This window comes from Netta rufina (genome assembly GCF_964035555.1).
Source record: "Netta rufina genome assembly, chromosome: 10".
Lineage (NCBI taxonomy): Eukaryota > Metazoa > Chordata > Aves > Anseriformes > Anatidae > Netta > Netta rufina.
Window position 1 is genome coordinate 3,859,325 of NC_140133.1, and position 20,139 is coordinate 3,879,463.

At 38.1% G+C, this 20,139-nt stretch overlaps 1 protein-coding gene across 3 annotated transcripts in view; it reads left to right on the forward strand.

Moving 5' to 3' along the window:
* FAM120A (family with sequence similarity 120 member A) overlaps positions 1–18,258 on the forward strand; it is a 53,802-nt gene extending 35,544 nt beyond the window's left edge. The window contains exons 11-18 of one of the 3 annotated variants that reach the window (XM_084292838.1): positions 189–438; positions 1,811–1,925; positions 5,699–5,908; positions 6,872–7,055; positions 8,031–8,168; positions 9,639–9,780; positions 13,440–13,536; positions 16,292–18,258. In XM_084292838.1, the coding sequence (XP_084148964.1) occupies positions 189–438; positions 1,811–1,925; positions 5,699–5,908; positions 6,872–7,055; positions 8,031–8,168; positions 9,639–9,780; positions 13,440–13,536; positions 16,292–16,603 (1,448 nt within the window). In that variant the 3' untranslated portion in view covers positions 16,604–18,258. The remainder of the gene's footprint in view (positions 1–188; positions 439–1,810; positions 1,926–5,698; positions 5,909–6,871; positions 7,056–8,030; positions 8,169–9,638; positions 9,781–13,439; positions 13,537–16,291) is intronic. The other 2 variants (XM_084292837.1, XM_084292839.1) reach the window with 2 other exon arrangements.
* The last annotated feature ends 1,881 nt before the right edge of the window (positions 18,259–20,139 follow it).

Sequence of the window (20,139 nt, forward strand, 5' to 3'; positions counted from 1 at the left end):
CTTGTTCCGTAAGTGATGGTAACTAAAGGATGGTCCACGCAGAATTTGACTTGCCAATACAGCAGTGTGACCAGGACATATCACAGTCTCAAAGCGATACTTTTGGAATCGGTCTTTTGCGTAGAAAGTTTTCATGTGCTACTTGTTAACTCTGAGTTCTTTTTCTTTCAATTGTTGTCATGTTATAGTTTCACCGGTGATAATTAAGGAATGGGCTGCTTACAAAGGAAAATCTCCACAAACCCCTGAGCTTGTGGAAGCACTTGCGTTCAGGGAATGGACCTGTCCTAATCTGAAGAAGCTGTGGTTGGGAAAAGCAGTGGAAGACAAGAACCGAAGAATGAGGGCATTTTTGGCCTGTATGAGATCAGATACACCAGCAATGCTCAATCCAACTAATGTGCCCACTCATCTTATGGTGCTCTGTTGTGTACTAAGGTCAGTGTTACCTTGCAGTAAAACAGAAGGAAGGAAAGGTTTTACTGTTCAGCATGAACTCTCTGATATATTTAACTTTGTATTAAACGGAGTGTAGAAAGTGTTAATTCCTATTTGCAGCTTCACTGGGACAAGGGATTTGTTTCGTTTTTAGAACGTCACTTTTGGCAGTCTTTAAAGCATGCTGTATACTTCAAGGTTTCTTTCTTCAGTCTCTGGAGAACTGAAAGGAAGAGAAAAAAAATCTTGTGTTGCAAAGAGGCCACTGTAGCATTTGAATTAATTTACCCTTACTATACTCAAGGCTTCAACGTGAAGAAAAAAAAAATTGGAGTCTCAGAGGCTGTGCTGGGGAAGTTGTAAAGCAAAATAGCAAGCTCCTCAGAGAACAGCTGCTTAACAGCTTATTGGGATTGAAAGTGGATGTGAATGATAGTCTGCCTATGGTGTGTTTAGGTTCCGTGTGAGAGAGTTGCTCATCTGGTTGAGATGATGATAACCAACACTTGAAGTGTACTACTAAAGAGAAAGTTGCAAGGTCCAAGATGTTTATTTTTTTCAGAATGAAAATTGAACTAGAAATGAAAGTTGCTCACTTTCATGGGGAAGGTGTGATTATTTCAGTATGACTAGCTTATAAATCTGGCAGAATGCAGGGTTGGCTTGTTGCACAGGAGAATTTTTAAGCCATTTCTGAGAGTGATAAATGTAAACTTGTCTTTAGTTCTACCCTATTATGCCTTGCCTTTTGAGCACTAAAAATCCTTTTTCTTTTTAAAGAGTAGTAACTATACAAAAGATTAGACAAATAGTATCTTAAAGCAGAGCTACTCATGCATTTGGATAGTATGTTTCTTTCCTGTGACATATGGCATATATAAATTGTTGCTTACTTAGACATGAAGTTTCATTGGCTACTTGTTTGAAGTGGAGAGCATAAAATTCACTGAGTCATTTTTGAGTAACATGTTATCTAGAAGCCATGTTCACAAAATCTTTTTACCATTAGTTTTTTTTTTTTTTTTTTTTTTTTTTTGTTAAGACCAATAATCTTAACGTTATTTTATTTTTAGGTGTATCAGAAGCCACTTATGTTTTAAATTCTATTTCAGTGACCTGTCCTCTACCTCATCACTTGGAAGCAGGTCATTCTGCTGTGAATTGCAGAAGTGACTCACAGCCACTCTGTCTTTGGTTTGATCTTTAATCTTCAAATCTATTTAACATTTTGGCTGTTATAACTATTGAAATCTAGACAACAAAAAATATTTCTGTTTTTGTTGTTGCATTCTGCTGACTTCTGACCAAGTAAAAGACCACTTGATTTATCTGCTAAAGGAAACTATTGGCTAATGACTGGCTTCCTCTGTAGGTATATGGTACAGTGGCCGGGGGTTCGTATACTTCGTCGCCAGGAACTTGATGCTTTTCTTGCCCAAGCGTTGTCTCCAAAGCTCTATGAACCTGACCAGCTTCAGGAACTCAAGGTAGCTCTTAACTATAATTTCCATAACTTAAGGATTTATTTCTAGCTGACGCACATTGATAACTATAGCAAGTGATGCATAAATGCCTGTCTCACCAAAAGCCTTGCATGTTTACATACACTTTCCACAATAGTCATCTTCATATTTTTAAGTGTTGCAAAGATTGATAATCAGTCCTGTTTCTTTCACTGAGTAAATAAGTAAAATTTTAAACATGTTCTTATATTACAGAACTTCTGTCACTGTTTAATTAATTGTCTTTTGGAATTTGTAAAACAAATATGCTTCCATTAAAAAGAGACATTTTCCTATTGTGTATGTACAAACTTGGCCATTTTTTCATGATTCAGCATTCAGATGGTTTTTACAGTTAAATGAAGAAGAAATGGAGAATGCCTTGCATAATCTTGAATGCTAAAATGCGGGATTATAAAAGGAAAACGTACAGAATTGTAGAAAAATATTTCAAGGGTTTTAAAAATTAAGATATCAAAGTTTTTGTAATATTGTAATATTAGATGAAGTAAATACAGGTAAAGTTGTTTAGTGTAGTGTCCTTATTGTAAATACAGAATGCCTATCAGTATGTGCAACATCTTCTTAGTCCAGGGGATTTCTCCATCCAGCCGTCACATGCTCACAGCGCAGTTTCCTCTTCCAGCCTTTTAGTTAAATACCAGATTTGGTCTTTGGTCTTTGGTCCTACATTGTTAGCTCTTAGAAATTTGTTTAGAATTTAAAAAAAAAAATCTCTGCTCTGAATAAAATGGTAGGATTTAGCCCTTCATTTGAAGCAAACATGTTTCTGAATGGAAATAATTATAGATATGGTTTTCCACATAGCATCAAGTAGTGTATTTGGTAACTAGAATTACTGGGAGGTATTAGGATGTATGACGAATGGACAACTGGAAGTGATCTACCTGATCTCCTGTCTGCTTTCATGATCAACACAGTAACGGAGAGGAGATGCTGATCACCTCATCACGTAACCTTCTGTTGAAGTCATTTTGAATGGTCTTTTTCATATATAGGGCTTAAGTCAGGAAAATCTAGTTATCCGTTCTGCTCCCAGCTGTGCTTGGATACATGCTGTCCTTAGTTAAATTGGCAAGGAGAAGCTGGGTACGTATTTTTCTAGTTACTCATATTTGCAGGTACACACTGCAAAGGGGCACAGACAAAAGCAGCAGTCCTAGCATTGCTCTTCACAGAAGAAACCATTATTAAGCTCATGCAGATTTCATCTATTAGGCTTTTCTGAGGAACGTTTTGCCATTAAAACGTAATCAGCAAGAGCATTTTTAAAGCCAGCAAGTGACTGTTTCTCTTCTGTGGGTGATGAGCAGAGTCTGGCTTGCATTCCTGCATGTAGCAACCTGGCAAGGATTTCTCAGTCTATAAACCAAATCAATCTGCTTGTGGAAACCCAACACCTTAGCCATAGAAATACTAATAAGTGTCAGGGGAAGAAAACACTACACAATCTGTTATAACTTGTCATGCAGCAACTAGTGAGTTCACGTTACCAATCTTAATGGCAGGGTTAACAGAAAAATTAAGTCATCTTCCTTTTCCCATATTCTGAAGAATGAAAAAAAAATCCAACAGGAAAAACTTATTTGGCTGTTCTATCACTGTTGAAAGAGGTATGAAGAAATACATAGGAGGACAGCTCCAATGAACATCTGATGAGTTTGTGCAGGACCACTTGTTTGCTTCAGTACTTGAGACTGGATTGCTGGTAACATGCATTATAAGCATATTAGGCTCTTGAGAACAACATTTTTGAGTATTGCTCATTAGCATGAATTCCTTGAACAGAGGCTAAATGTAAATGCTGTCTGTCAAGAGAATCATTCAGATGTTGGCTGGAACATCTTTCAAGGTAGATTTTCAACTCATTCGTGCTGGAAGCCCTGTGTGCTTACTGGGCCTTTCTGAATCTCAGAGGTTCTGGCTCTAAGACGACAGCAATTGTATTAAGTATGGTGTGGGGAGCAGTGCTTTGTCTTCAAGGAAGCAGTGGCAAACTTCTGCCAAAGGAACAAACTGACAGCGAGTTATCCTGTATGCTCAGAAGACATACACATGGTCTTATCTGAGGTGACAGACACTGGATGTAGCAGAGTAGGAGGGGAGAGCCTTTCAAAGTCTCAGTGAGAGCGTGGTTTAAGATACCTACCTCAAGCTCCTAAAGGGGAGTAATTGTACCTGTAGATATCAGTGGAAACTCTAACGACAGTTTTGTAGGCAAGGCTGGATGCATCAAAAACAGCAGAGTATCAGCAATGTAGTATTCAATATCTATTTTCAAAACACAGCACAATAAACACATAACATTCAGGGGCAGAGATTTTGGGAAAGTTATCTACAAGAGTTATCAAAGACTTGATGAAAAGAGGAGGAAACCCCACTGTGAAAACTGTTGGTCTTGGAGATCTAAGAAAGGAATTCCTAGATAAAATATTTTTAAAATTCCAACACAAAATGAAAGGCAGAGACAAGGCAAGTATGAATAGCATACAATATTTTTGTTTAATAGAAATTGTTCTCCAAGTATTAGTTTTAAATCATACATGAAGAGTAATGTGGATAATTTGCATAATACATGTATGTCTTGGTTAACTGAAAGATGCAATGTTTCATGCGCTGTTGTTACTGTCTTCATATGAAGCAGCTGCTTCTCTTTTTGTTGAAGTCAGACAGAAAGAGCAGCTGAGTTTGAACCCAGCTGCATATCTGCAAAACGATCTGGATAGTCTTTTGGATCTTAAAGGTTGCTTATGCATAAGGAAGGTAATGTAGTTTAATTTTAAAATTTAATACCAAGGTCTTTAAAATGTTCCCAAGAAGGGGATGGTATTTTCAAAGGTGTTTTAGAGGACAGCAGCGATGATATTTTCTTATTCTAAAGCTAAAAATTTATTTGCTGCAAGCAAATCCTTTTTGCTTCCCCCCATCAGCTGTTAGTCACTATATAATTCTACCTTTGTTTACCTATCCTGCATCCTAAATACAGTTGTCGTATTCATAAAAATGTCACTTCATTTATAGGAGACACATTCTAACATAGCAAAATCTTGAACCAAGTTATTATAAAATCCATTATTAAACGCATTGGAAAGGAATGTAGGAATTAAAATTGAATGCTAACATAGAGCTCATTCCTGAAACTTTCCTTTAAAAAAAATCACAGAAGCACAAGACTATTTGAAATGATTTTTAAATGAAATTTGCTACTGCTGAATTCCTATAAATGTCTTTTAAAGCTTTTCTTTGCTTTAATACGGCTCACCATTGTTGGGAAAAAAAAAAAAGAAAAGAAAAGAAAAACTGTACTGTATGGTACTGCATATTTGTCAATGATACTACTGCAGCTAAAGTATTCATCGGATGTATTTTAGACACTACATACCACAAATTCAAGATGTGTATTTTACTTAGAGCTTTTACTGGCTTCTTGATTATGAATTGAATTCAAATAATTTCTTATGCTGTGTTGTTAAGAAAATAGCTTTTTATTTTTATTTCTCACCTGTAGAGTGGATGGATGGGAACAGCAGCCTTCCTGAGTATTGCAATTTTGCGTATACAGGTTATAGATTCCCATGGATTCTTCTAGTCAAACTGGCCATTACATGTGAAAAGTCTGATAACCTTCTAAAATCACTCTGTTTTCAAGAGTTTTGAAAATAATGCAAATATTGGAATAACTTTGAATCATATCATGTTATTATCTTAATAAATAAACTGTTTTTTTTTTTAAACAGATTGAGAATCTCGATCCCCGAGGAATTCAGCTGTCTGCTTTATTTATGAGTGGTGTCGATATGGCACTTTTTGCAAACGATGCTTGTGGGCAGCCAATTCCGTGGGAGCACTGCTGTCCGTGGATGTATTTTGATGGAAAATTATTCCAGACCAAGCTCATCAAAGCAAGCCGGGAGAAAGTTCCGCTCATTGACCTCTGTGATGGTCAGGTGTGTAGCTGCAGAAGTGTGACAGAATATTGTACGCTAGATTTTCAGAAATGTTAGGTGTGTTTTATCAGTCATTTACTGCGCACATCATCTTCCTGCTTAAAAGGGATATACAAAGTGGATGGCTAATAGTTACTTGTCAGCTCTATTTACTCTCTTAACTCTGTTGTTGAGCTAGCAAGTGTGTCACAAAGGACTGAGCTGCCATGGTTTTACAGTGAAAGGAAATTTCCAATTTATTTTAAAGGCTGTGAAGTCATTCTTACAGTCCTTAAGCTCAAAATCTCTTCGCATTTCTTACAGTCATCATAAAATACAACTGAATTAGGTTTTTGATATACCTTGTTCATTTGAAGTTATTATCTAACTGTAAAAACAGAACCTGATAAAATTATTAGTTTACTGAGTGACCAAAACTTCCAAAACTTCTTTTTCCCAACTGTTTGGGAGGTATGAAATCTTTTAACAAAACAGCTTACTTCCTGCTTTTGACTCAAGGGAAGCTCCTTTTACATTATATGTTGATGGTGGCTGTGGTCACACTCAGGCTTGTTAGCCTCCAGACAAATTTTGTTTTGCAGTCGGGGTTTATAGTGATGATTCTGCGTAAAGTTTAAAGGGCTGCATGAAGTTTTCAGGAGACTATAGACTGCAGTTTCTCAGTTAATTTCTGGAAACTCCCTTTCAACTTTTAAAATGTATGTGTTTTCAACTTGTAAACTGTTTCAGTATTTAGACTCCCCTATCTCTACTGATAAATAAGGATTTTCTTGTGAACACGTGGTATATCGTTGAGCTATTAGTAGGTGTGCAAGATAAGTTATTGTAATTTACTATCTAGCCTTGTGGTACTTATATACTCTTCTGTTCTTTTGCTTTCTTTGAATTTGTTCTGTGAATATAGCATTGTACAATTGAAACCAGAATTCTAACATCTGTTTCTGACTTTCTCTTTATTCATAGGCTGAGCAGGCAGCCAAGGTTGAAAAGATGCGTCAGAGCATCCTAGAAGGATTAAATTTCTCCAGGCAGAACCATCCTCTCCCTTTCCCACCTCCACCTGCCATGCCTTTCTATCCAGCTTCTATGTATCCTCGACACTTCGGGCCAGTCCCACCACCTCAGGGCAGGGGGAGAGGCTTTGCTGGTAAGTGACAGGGCAGCAGCGCAAAACACATGGGCATGAAGCATTACCTTGTTTTTCACATTCCCCAAATTGAACTGATTTGCTTGTTCAATTTCATAGGAAACATACATAAAAACAACTGTTTGGCACGTATTGTCCTGTGCCAATCACTGCATTTTGTTGTTATTTTTATTAGCTGTAGCCTGGCATCATGGAATGTGTTGTATTGCTGCATATTTCCATAAGGATTTTTAGTAGCTGTGCCAGACCACAATGTTTTTACAGCTATTGTATGAAAAAGCAAAAAAAAAAAAAATTTAAAAAAAAAAGAATATATCAACACCAGATAATATGAAAATGCTCTTAAATGAACTGCACTTTGCTTCGAAATATTTGTGTTCATAAATACTAAGAGTACCTAAATGAATGGATGCAGTTTAACTCTCAGAGTTGAAGACCACCTTTCCTCCTTCCCACCCCTCTCTATTTTGCTACAGTCATTTAACCATTGGCACCCTCGAGTGTAAATAGTGGAGAGCACTGGTTAAACCATTCCAGGCTGTTTCTAGAATGATTTCCCCAGGTGCAGAGGACCGTAGGTGTATCGATGCTGGCCATTCAGAGCAAGACGTTCTTGGGGTGCCACCACTGTAGCCACTGAAGCTCATTGCCAAAAAGTAGCTGCAAGCACCTGTGTGCTCGTTGTGCCATGGAGGCTGGTTTAGCTGTTCCAAACCCAAGCAGAAGGCCCGCACCCTGTGGATGAGGGAGCCCGTGCTCGCTGAGGCAGCAGGAGGGCTTTGGCGGGGGCTCCCCGAGGCACCGCGTAGACCTGGGCTGGGCCCAGGCACCTCTTAGCCGGTGCACGGGAGCGTGGACCCCGCTGCTGGCACTGGGAGGAAGGAAGGAGGCAGCAGCGGCTCTGCTAGGGGCCTTCCCGGATGCCTGCCCCCCTCACAGCTTTTCCCCTGTCTTTCTTTACCCTGGGTCTAACAGGAGTCTATGGCTTCGGAGGCCCTTATGGGGAAACAGTAGCCACAGGTGCTTACCGGGCCTTCCGGGTGGCGGCAGCGGCAGGACACTCCGGAGCCTTCTCTGGCAATGACAGCAACAGGACTAGCAAGTTTCAGGGCGGTAATTATACCCCAAACCCTTTTCTTAGAGCTTCCGGCAACAGCTTCCTTCACTTTACGGTTTGGTCTGAGGCTTCCTACTGACTCCAGTTTCCCTCTCTCCCTAACCATCTCGGCTCTCCCCCTCCGCAGCTGGCCCAGCTGCTGCGAGGCCGCGCTCTCCGCTCTGCTGCCCGGGCTGTCCCGGCCCCGCGCACCCCTCGGTGCCAGCCTCTTGCGCCTAGAAACCCTCCTTCGGGCACAGAATAGCTGCAAACGCAACGAGCCCTTCTGTCTCCTGCGCTTTCAAATGTGAGGGTGCAGTCTATCATGAGCTGAACTGTGCTGGAACCTATTAACAGTCACTTCCTAAAATGTGGGGACAATTGAGCTTTTCGTAAAACAACACAGTATGGAAGTTACTGACTTCTGTTACTGCTAACCCATTCCTTGCTGGCATCAGTGTCAGTGTGGTCGTAGGCGTGAGACTGACTTACACATTTGTGTGTCCATTGCTTTGCTCCTATACGAGGTGAGACAATGGAAATCTGCAAATTCCAATCCGTCATTTTGGGTGGAATTTTTCCATACGTGTAACTGTTCTTTCTGGCCTCTGAGCTTTTATTCTAAGAGCGAACATACCTCTAATGCTTCATTGTGTGAGTAACTTTGCCCCCATAAATAACGTGCATTTGAAGCTGAAAGACTTGTACAGGGAAGTACAAACCTTTTTGAACTTAATACACTAGGAACTAAATTACTGATTAACGTTTGATGACTAATCGTGGCTGTGTAAATGCTGTATTTTGTAACCCTTTCAGTGCTGATGGTCTTACCAGTAACATCTGACTCAGCTGCACTTACCTTCTTGAACTTTGTTTCGCCCTAGTGTTGATTTTTAAGTGCAAAACACACACATAAAGATGAGCAACGTGAATTAAAGTTACATTCAAATTTCGGACAGTAGCAATTTCAGCTGCTTTCTCTGGAGGTAGAAGAATAAACCTACCTTTTACACTGAGATCAGTTTAAACGCTGTATTTTTATTAAGACTTAGGCAGAATTATCTATACTAATGCTAATAAGTTGTTTATGGGTCATCTTTGTGTCTTACACTGATACTTGATGTTCACTAGAAAGTGCTTTTATGCCTTCAAAAACCACTTCATTAGGATTGCAGGAAACAAAATCTTCAAATAGCTTGTAAAATTTCACTTCAGTTTCTCAATGCTTGTTTAAATTGTGTTTTTAGTTACTGAAACTGAAGTATTCAAGATCATTTTTCTTTGCAAATTTCATACAAGTTTTTAAAGAAGATGGAGGGGAGGACTCTAAACTTACAGTTATTCTGAAAGACACAGAATGGAAAATAGTTTACCTGTATCCAAAGAGGGAACTGTACATGTAATCTGAACCAACAAGCTTTCCATTTATTAGTAACTTTAATGTTGCAAATGTGAAGATCAAGTTTTGGTTTTGCTTTTATGTGCAGGAGTCCAACCTATTCCTTCTCAGGGAGGGAAACTTGAAATTGCCGGCACTGTAGTCGGCCATTGGGCTGGAAGCAGACGTGGACGAGGGGGTAGAGGGCCATTTCCTCTGCAGGTCGTTTCTGTGGGAGGACCAGCGAGAGGGTAAGTGCACTCTTGTGGAATGTCATGTAATTTAATGATCGGGGGGGGGAAGGAAAACGGGAAAGTTGGAGACATTCGAAGTTGCATGCAACACATTTTAGAATACCTTACACAAATTATACCCACTGAGTATTCAAGAAAAGCAATTACATTCATGTTAAGATGTTTTTAATCGGTTATTCACATGAGTATAAGCATTTTTATGTGCAAAAAACATTAATACTCTGAATCTGAGAGATGAGCTGGATCGTTTAGCACAAGAAGATGACTCGGGGCTTTCCCTTACATGAAATCAATAAATACATTATACCTGATCAAAACTGTCACAGCATTCAATTTTTTTTGTCATGGTAGAACATTTATAACCAAGTGTGATAAATTTTTTAATAACTTCATTATGTAATTCTTCTGTGAAGCCAAAAACAAGGACACTTCTAGGTTTAATAGTTCATTGCTACTGTCAAGATGAGAGATGTGCTTAAAATAACGCTAATTTCTTCAGCTCTTTCATGCTGCTTCACTACAGCTGAAATTACATGTGCACAACATTTCTGAAAAATAAATAATTTGTGCAGGAATATGTAGCGTTTTACTGTTTTAAGATTGTTTTTTCCATGGGTTTATTATTCACATCACAGAGCTATCATCTTTATTAAGATTACATCTGTTACAGTAAACTGTCCCAAAGTTATGTGATGAATGTATTACATTTCTCGTCAACTGTACTAAAGGAATGGAGTAAATTAGTTATATTTATGCTGTCTTGAGCCAGGAAGCGTCTCAAAGAATAAGTCTCAAACTGCATAGAATAATAAAAATTTCTATACTAAAAGAATGAGTCTTGAATTCCTCTCTATCCATTAATGAAGTCCAATGTGCAATATAAAGCATGGTGCTAAAGTCAGTATGAGCTGTGTGAATGCCTGTCTTGTTGGACTGACTGAGGAGATGGTTGGACCTGAAGCCCCAGGACAAGGGAGAGAGGTGAGAGTGGAAGGGTAAGAACAACAGAAACAAAGATGAAAAGTTCAGCAGCAGCAGACAGCATTGGTGTAAGAACAGAGCTGACACCTTAAGGGGTGCAAATTTAGTTAGGAACGCTTTATTTCCCAAGGATAGGATGCAGTTGCCAGAACATATGCCTCTAGTGCTGTTTTAGACACTGCAGACACTCCTAAGGGCTGTGCAGGTTAGCAGGACCTATAGGACACCTGTGCTGTTCTAGAACAGCAGACCGCAGCTCAAGGATGTGCTGAGGCACAAGACTTTTTTGCATATTTTAATCCTACTCCTCAGTTTTAGTGGACAAAATAACATTTCAGTGAGGCTAATGTGTGGTTATAAATTCTCCAGTCCATGGATGGACTACTACAGAGCTTTTTCCTTCAGTTAAGTACACTGTCTGCACTACTGCTTGTGAAAAATGTCCAGGTAACTTATATTGCCATAATCAAGATTGCTGTCAGACTGAGGCACCCTGACTGGTTATCTGGAGACACCTTCAGGCTCAGATCTGTCTTACATTTATACATACCACTGACTTCATAAAACAACAGTTCCTCCATTTTCTGAAGAAGCAAATACATGAATTTATGGAAAATAGCAGCAGCCGGAAACTAAGGCTTGAAAGTCCCAAGTTAATTTCCCTCCTTTGCTGGGTAGCAGTCACAATACTAAAAGGATGTTACCGCCCCTTTATGCTCCATAAAGTACCTTTATGGCAGAGAAATGCTGTTAACCCAATAGTAGCTTTTGAGTTAGGACTTAAAATACCTGATGTTTTCCTTCTGTCAGAGGCACTACCTTTGGCCAGTTAGGTTTGGATGCAAGTTGTCACCTCAGAAAGACAAGGAAGCTGCCAGAGCTAGTTAGGATTTAATATAGACAGGAAGATCTGATACTAAATTCTTTACTTTTGGAATTACTAGAATTAGTCAAAGAGGAAAAGCTATCACAGGCAGGCTCTTTGTTGTTTTAGTTTGTATGAAAATTAAACGTAGTAGGAAAACGCTAATGCTATTGTTCAATCTAAAGCCAAGTATTACACCAGGTATTATAAAGATTGGGGTCCTTGTCTGTAGATGCCATTTCTTACTAATGAACACTTGACTAGGAAAGTACACATTTCATTGACTGCAATTTATCATCTAGCTGTACACAATTATTTTCCATTTTTTATCTGTTTCAGCAGAGGGGATTGTGTCAAGCTTGTTTATGGCATTGTCTTATATCTGTGCAACAGTGAACTTGAATGTTGTTCTTATATAAGATTATACCAGCTGCTTTTTACTAGCTTTGATCCATTATTATATCTAGCGTGATAATCATCCGAGTTGGAAAAACCCATTATTCAGTTTCCTGAAGGGTATACTTTCACCACTTAAAAAAACAAAACAAAACAAAAAAAAAACAACAGGTAAGTCATCTTAAAATCTTTGGAAAGAATGCAGTAAGAGTCATTAAACATAAAACACAATTCTTGCCTCCTTATCCCCTGCTGTGACTTTGAAAATCCAGTATTTAATTTCTTGTACTGAATGTGGGAATTTGCAATGTGTGAGGAAAGACTTGCATGGCGCAGATGGGTGTTTCTCTGCTCTATCAATTCAGCCTAACTAGGTTGCTACAGCATAGCAGCAGCAGGAAATCGGAGCACTGAGCAAAATCTTCATTCCTCTTTTAAGCTGTTATTTGTACAGCTCACAGGGACCTTACTGGCATATGGGAATTGTTACATGATGAAACAGTAGGTATATGGATGTTAAGCATGTGGGAACATTGGGTACACAGAAGTATCCAGCAGCATCTGGCTGCCCTGTGCTAGCTTCAGAGGAGTCGGTGTTCATGTTGTGACCTCCCGGTGTTGGGCAGGGGATTTGGAGGAAAAGTAGAGCAATCACCTGTCTCCAGTAGAGATAACAAAGAGAAGTTTTAGGCAAGAAATAGTTCTTGACACAATGATGAAGGAAGTTGCATTTCTGCAATTGATTGCATTAAAAGTTTTAACTGAGTGAAAGTTTGTTTTGTCCTAATCTTTACTGAATCAAATCAAAAAGCCACCACCTAATGAATCCTGGTTGGAAGATTCCCATTTAAAAGCATCCAAACGTGATATATTGCTACATGGCAAATTGGGCTGAAGCCTCCATTTTTTTTTCTCAGGTTCTAGAAGAAATCAGATAAAACAAAGAAAGGCAAAATAAAAAATTGCTTCCGTTTTGGTGGGAGAATTCAAAATTATCTATGTCTAGCGTATTTATGTGTGGGGAGTGTTACGAAATGGGAGAAATGGTCTTTTAAGTGGTTTGAGTTTGCACATTTTTTAAGGTGAATTTGAGCTCTGTTTTTAAAGGACTGTAAAGATGACTTGACATTTTGAAAATGCTTTTGTAAAGTTTGAAAGTACTTAGTTATTGTTTATCATAAAGTGAAATATAGAAATAGTGATTTTACTGCTAGCAAAATGAAGTTTTTTAGATTTCATATACTTGTAAGTAGTAGAACACTAATTCTTAATTAGGCAGTCATGTATGAAATGTAAGTGGTAGTCACTAGACAGTAAAGCTAGAAAAAAACATCCTGCAAGCAAGATTGAAATTTAATGTACTTTGAGATTAAGTTGATGTGCATTTTTTCTTCTTTTTCCTCAAAACTTACAGGCGTCCTAGAGGAGTTATTTCCACTCCAGTGATAAGAACTTTTGGAAGAGGCGGAAGGTACTATGGGAGAGGCTATAAAAGCCAGGGAGCAATTCAGGTAATAAAGCCATGTGCCTGACCCTCTAGTTTCATAGGCTAGTTTGTTATGGACTTCCAGGCCAGCTAATACTGACAAGCACAACTTGAAAATATAAGTGTTCCTTACAGTGATCTTACCTATGTGTTGAACCTGTAAGCTGCACATACAGACAACAGGCTAGTTTTGCATCTCAATCACAAGCAAACTATGGTTATAAAGACAGAAGTGGAAAATGTATTTTGATAGGAAGGTTGTGCCTACACAGTTCTAACCAGTTGTGGGAGTAGAAGAGAATTTAGAAAAATGGGAGAAATACAAAGCTGAAACAAATTAGCAGTTTCTGTTCCCACCCCCAGTCTTTCCCAGTTTTTTTTTGTTTTTTTTTTTTTTCCTGGAGCCACAGTCTGATCTCATGAAGAAAAAATAGTAGCAGTAGAAGATTTTTTGCTGCTGCATGGCTCCAAATCAAAGAACTTACATTAAACTTCTAGGAAACAACTAGAAGTCTTCGCCCCCTGAGCACACAGTTTCATTTTTGATGACAGTATACAAAGTCTGTGGATCATAATTTTTGTATTTTCCACGGATCCTTTAAATATAGCTGAAGCAAACTGATGTTTCATATTAAATGTCAATTGCTTCAGAGTTGTGTTTTCCTCCCTTTTTTCATTGTTCTTACTGCTATGCAGTTTTCAATGTTGAAAATCCCAAGGGTAATGGATGAGTGGGTAGTAAATAGGCGGAAAACTTTCACAATAAATATATCATATGGTTCTTTGATTTGTCACGTAGACATTAGAACGTAAGAGTAGTGAAACATTTGCAGGTATCAGACAGTATGAGAAGGGATGTTCTCCAATGGGCTATGAAGCAACTATTAAAGTAAAACTTGCTGTTTTAGATGTAAAAATGGAAATACTTCTCTTGTTAAATTTCTATTGACACAGATTGTGTTGTGATGTACTTATGTATTTAAAGCTTTAGCTCTCGTACTTTAAATAGAAGAGAAACCACTGTTAATTATATAGTATCTCATTTCTAAGTACTTAATCCCATAAAATAAAGCAAGCCTGGAGAAGGAGTTCCCAAATATGCTGGGCTTCCTGCAGGTTTACATATGTAAATGTAGTTCAGAAATGACTTGCAGGTAAGATGGCAGACAGTCTTACCAGACTGTCAGCAAGTTTGTGCGGTCACATTTTTACTAATAATGTATAATTTGGATGGTAAATACTTGTAATGGCAAGTAGTTTGGTCTAAAACTGTACCTGTGATATGGAGAGGAAAGATAAATAGTGACATTTTCTGCAAACTGGACCTGAGCTCATCAAATTTTACTATCGTCAGTCACTCTACTGTAGTATATGTTCCTTTTACAAGAAGAAAAAAAATTTAAAAAAAGGTGGATTAGCGTGTGGTAGGGAGAATTTGGGAAGCTTAATACATAACAAGTAGATCTTGATACCCAGTTAAGATTAACTGGCGACAGTGTGCTTCCCTGTCCTACAAACTTGGGCAGTTAAAGAAAGAATGCTGATGTAGGGCCAGATTCAGACATGCACATTTGCAACAAGTAAAATCCTCCCTGGAGAATCCAGGGGCTTTATTGGTACAGATTATGAGGTGCCATTGATAAAGGTTGGAGAAATCTGATGGAAAGAAGCAGTTTGTATTTATTGAACATAAGACATGCTTATTTCTTCACAAGATAAGAACTTTCATTCTTGATCTGGAAAAACAAAAAAGCATGTATTTAAAATATAATGCTCACTAAAGCCTGAAAAAACTACATTTACACATATGATAAATACTCATTGTTTTCATATGCCAATTATATTCCTATGCAATGTTATTCCAGAATATTTTGTGATTTCTCTAGAAAACAAGGCTTATGATACTGATAGTAGAGAACAACAGTTCTTAAGTTTTTCACCTGCAAAATCTGTCAGTCATTCATGAGAGTACTAACCATGCTGGCTTCAGTATGACAGAATTATTACACTGTGAAACTGTGCTATTGTTCAAGTTGTACGAGATATCCATATCTTAGTCATTTCTTAGTTTTTGACTTTGTTAACGGAGTGACAGATAAGTACAGTACATAGCATCTTAGCAACACAACCTACTTACTTTGTTTTGTTGTTTAAAGCCTGTTACATATCTGGAATGCTAAGACTCATTGTTACAGGTGCTTAAAAACTAAATATACATTCTAATGCTGCTTAAGTATGTTTTTTATTGCTATACTCAGTTGTGTAAGATTCTGCTATATGCTTTTCATATGAAATCACGTGCCTAATCTCAGAAGCGACTAGTACAGAAAATATTGCATGGTACTTTTGCACTTTTTAAAAGTTCTGCAAAAATAAGTTTTGGTTTGTATTTGAATACCGTGTAATCACATCATTAAATTATAATGTATATGAACCAAGAAGCAGAGTTAAGCTGTATATTGTTTCTCAGTTTTGGTATTTCTATACTTTTGTGTAGCTTTTACATTATGAAATAACTGAGGCTTCAAAGTATAAAGTGCATTTTACCACAGGAACATCAAAAGGCACAGCTAGAAGGCACTCAGATCTGAAACTTCTTTCACGTCTGTGCTCTGATGTTAATCTTGTATGCCACTTCGTTGTTCAGCAGTACATAATATTCAGTGTTTACTTGTGATATTTCTGCACATTGCATGCTGCCTATTAATAGTGTCATTGTAACAGCTTGTAAATACATAGCAGTGGTTCTTCAGTAATTTTCTTCTTTTCTTAAAAAATAGGGCAAACCTCCTTATGCTGCTTCAGCAGAAGAAGTAGCCAAAGAACTTAAGTCAAAATCAGAGGAATCTAAATCCTCAATTGTGTCTTCAGATGGATCCCTGGCTGAAAATGGAGTTGTGAATGAGGAAAAACCAGCTTCCCAGATGAATGGGAATACAGGAGACATCAGGGCTTCCAATCAGTCTGAAAGTGCCTTGAGTAATGACTCTAAAATGTGCAATACAAATTCTCACTTAAATGCACTAAATGCAGACAGTGTTTGCCATAAAGATGATACTCTTGAGGCCACTGTCTTAAAAAAAGAAGAGTAAACTTATTTTTTATAGAGGGTGAAGGATGTTGGGAAGGGTCAGGATTAGGAATATCTGGAAAGAAAGAGAGCCTACAGTTACGTACATTTTTTCCTTTCCGTAAGAGAAAAATGAGGACTTTGGAAATTCGGATCCCTCTTTGATGTCAGAGATTTAAACAACACATTTTTAGTTTTAACCAGTTGTAGTCAAAATGCTACAATAAAACAAAAAAGAAAGAGAATGAAGAGCATTTGACTCCCGCACTTAAAATGAAGTATACATAAAGTTTAAACTGGTTATGACAAAAGCTTGTAGTTTTGTTTTTTGAAATATAAAGAAAACAAATTTTGGCAGTCTTTAAGTATATATAGCTTAAAATATAATTTTTAGTACTTGGCACCATATGTATGCCATTATATTTGATTTTGCATTACTGTGTCACAATAAAGCTTTCTTTAAGGCTTTGATTTCATGATTATGGGGGGAAAAAGGCACAACCACAGTTTTTTCTTTCTTAAATTTCATCACCGTTGATGTGGTTCTTTTGTGTTAAAATGTGCAAACTATCGAAACTAAAAATTATAGAGTAATATTGCAGTTCTGCTGATTTTAAATATACATCATACATACTTTACAAGCAAGTTAAATGGAGATAAACTTGAAATCATAGAAGATGCAAATGACCTTTCAAAATAAACACAATGTGTTCTGAAACTTTTTGTGACTAATACCATGCATCCGTGATCAATGAACTATGTGGTTTTGAATCAGACGTAGACCATTAGTACTACTATTTGAGCTAAACTTCTGCATGGTTCATAATTTTTAAAGTGTGTAGTTAATATTATGCATGTTATTGTCCTCTTTCTTCCATTCTTACAAGTACTGTGCCCATTTGCAAAACAAAAAGCTAATAATCAGTAATAGTCCTATAAAAGATGTTAACTATGTTTAGTCATTGACTGATCTTGCTCTAACCTTAAAATTTTGTGATTATTGACCTCTGTTGCATTTATTCTAAAACTTAAAAAAAAAAAATTATCTAGCCGTTTTGAATATCAACGTTACCCTGGTGTACTCATTGCTGTATGCATTATTGTTCTCTGTTGCTGTTTTATGCCTTCATATTAGCAAATATGAAATTCTGTGAAAAACAAAAAAAAAAAAAGCTTTGATCTTCAAAAAAAAAAAGTACCCCCCTTCTGTAGCAGGAAACAAATGGCTTGTTCTTGAGAACTTTCCCATCAAGAATTTAGTATAAGCAAATATACCTGTATCATTTTGATGTTTTTGTTAGTGTTTCCAAACTTAATGTACTTCAAAATCAGAATCATTTCTTTATATTCGTTTTCATATAATTCTCCTGATGCTCTTCATCACACATTAGTGATCAGAAATGAGGTGTAATTCCCCATTCCCTGCCCGCAAGAGCTAAGTAGGTATCTTAATGTAAGTTGAAGGGAGTTCTGCCCCAACTCATGGATTGTGCAAGAATGAACTACTGTTGGGTTTGATTGGTTGTAGATGGATTGTGGTGTGGTGTATTTGAAGGCTATTGAATGCAACTTACAGTGCTTAATAAAAATCTTTATTCTTTTAGTATAAAATACTGTATGCCTTTTTTGTCAAATATTTTTAATTACATGTTGTAAATAAAAGTTTTCCTATGCCCAAATAAAGTGATTGAGTTAGCAGACTACATACACTATGTCCTCCTGAAAGACAGAGAAAGAAAACAAAGCAAAACTTTCATATGCCACCATTGCTGGGAAATAGCACACTTCATCAGAGTAATGCTGTGTCCTTTTTATTTTATACAGCTGCCCACTCTTAAATGCATGATAGCTAATGAGATGCAAATATTTGACAGAAGTAACAAGGGCAGTTGTTTAAAAAGAAAAAGGCCATCCCCAGGTGCTTGCAGTGGTGCATAAGTATTATGTTTGATGTACAGGATTATCAGCACTGCTCGTATCCCAGCTCCTTGTAGCTGAAAGCAAATCATTCTGTTACACGAGCATTTTCTCTACATAATGGATCGTTCTGACATAACAGGAGTAGTTATACATTTATACCTAGGTTGGTATCAGAATAGCTTTTCTGTCTAGGCACGCCCTTATTGTCTGCTGTCTCTATCTAAATGTTCATCTGTTTACTCTAGTGCCTGACACACATTGTTAAAAACAGTCTTGCCCTGAGCGTTTTTGATCTCATGTTGTGTCTACATGAGCAGTATTAACAGCTCTGTGCTCTTACTATAGATGCAGTTTATAGCAGCGCAGCTGTGTTTTGTGCAAATTGCAGCAATCATTCTTCCTCTCTCCCTTCAGAAATGAAGTGAGCTGGAGAGGAGCAGTTTTCCTGGTGTAACAGCAGCTAAGCTGGGGATTCTGTTGCTGAACTCTTGGGACTGTGTCCCTTCCTGCCCAGCACCCATGCAGTATTATTCCTGCACCGTGTGGTGTGTGTTCCATCTCTTGCTCTGGTGAAGTTACAAGGCACCAGTTGCCCCCTCTTGCAACAACACAGAGGATGCATTACACTGCTAAGGCATAAACCAGTCACTGCCATGCAATAATCGATGTCAACAAAAATAAATCTTGTCTGATGTTGCCTACATAAGAGATGCCACCTGTGTGCTATGTGCTGGAAGTACAGTGACTTCACCACTCAATGTAACTATATGTGCAAAATTTGTCATGTGTAGCTGGAGTGCAACTAGCTATCCACACACACATGAAGTTAGGATGTGAAAGTACAGCAGATGAACTAGATCATTGCCCCAAATACAAAGCAATGCATCGACTTTTTCCAGAAATTACGGTGAAAGAGTTTGGCTTGCATTACGTTTATGCCTGTTACTCGGGGCTCTTCCTTCCTTTGTGGCCCATTTCAGTGCCTGGCACTGCCCCCGGGAGGCCAGAGCCTGTCTTCTCGGGCAGAAACTACGTGGGGCTGGCAGAGGCAGATGCTGAGGTGAGAGGAAGTCAAGCTCTTGGCCCCTGGTAGATGCTTATGGAAGTCTCTGGGGGAGTCTGCAGGTGCTGTTTGAGCAGGAATATGCAAACCTAATCCAGAACCAACACTTTTTTTTTTTTTTCCTTGCTCTCTGCAGTGTGGATGTACAGTTTGGCAACTGAGAATTAGGGTGATGCAGCAGTGGCAGCTCTGGGGCTGAGCACAGGCTGCACACTCACAGGTTGGGGGGAGCTGAACAATGTGTGAATCCACTCAGTGGGGGTACATGCATGGGTGTCTGTCCTCACCCTCGGACCAGAGGCTGTGGGCACAGGAAGCGGGTTGTAATCCCTCTGCTACTCATGCAGTAGTCTCGAGAAGCTTCCTGCAGGAATTACAGTGCATTTAAAATTAATCCTTTTCTAAATATTTACATCTCACGCTTCCTGACAGATGTCTTTCATACATGTGTTTATACATCTGCACCTACATTATGTTGATATTCACTGTCACATGAACTTTTTTGATGTGTTAATTGAATTAGTGAACACTTTTTAATAATCTATTGCCATGTGTAGACAGGTTGCATGTATCTC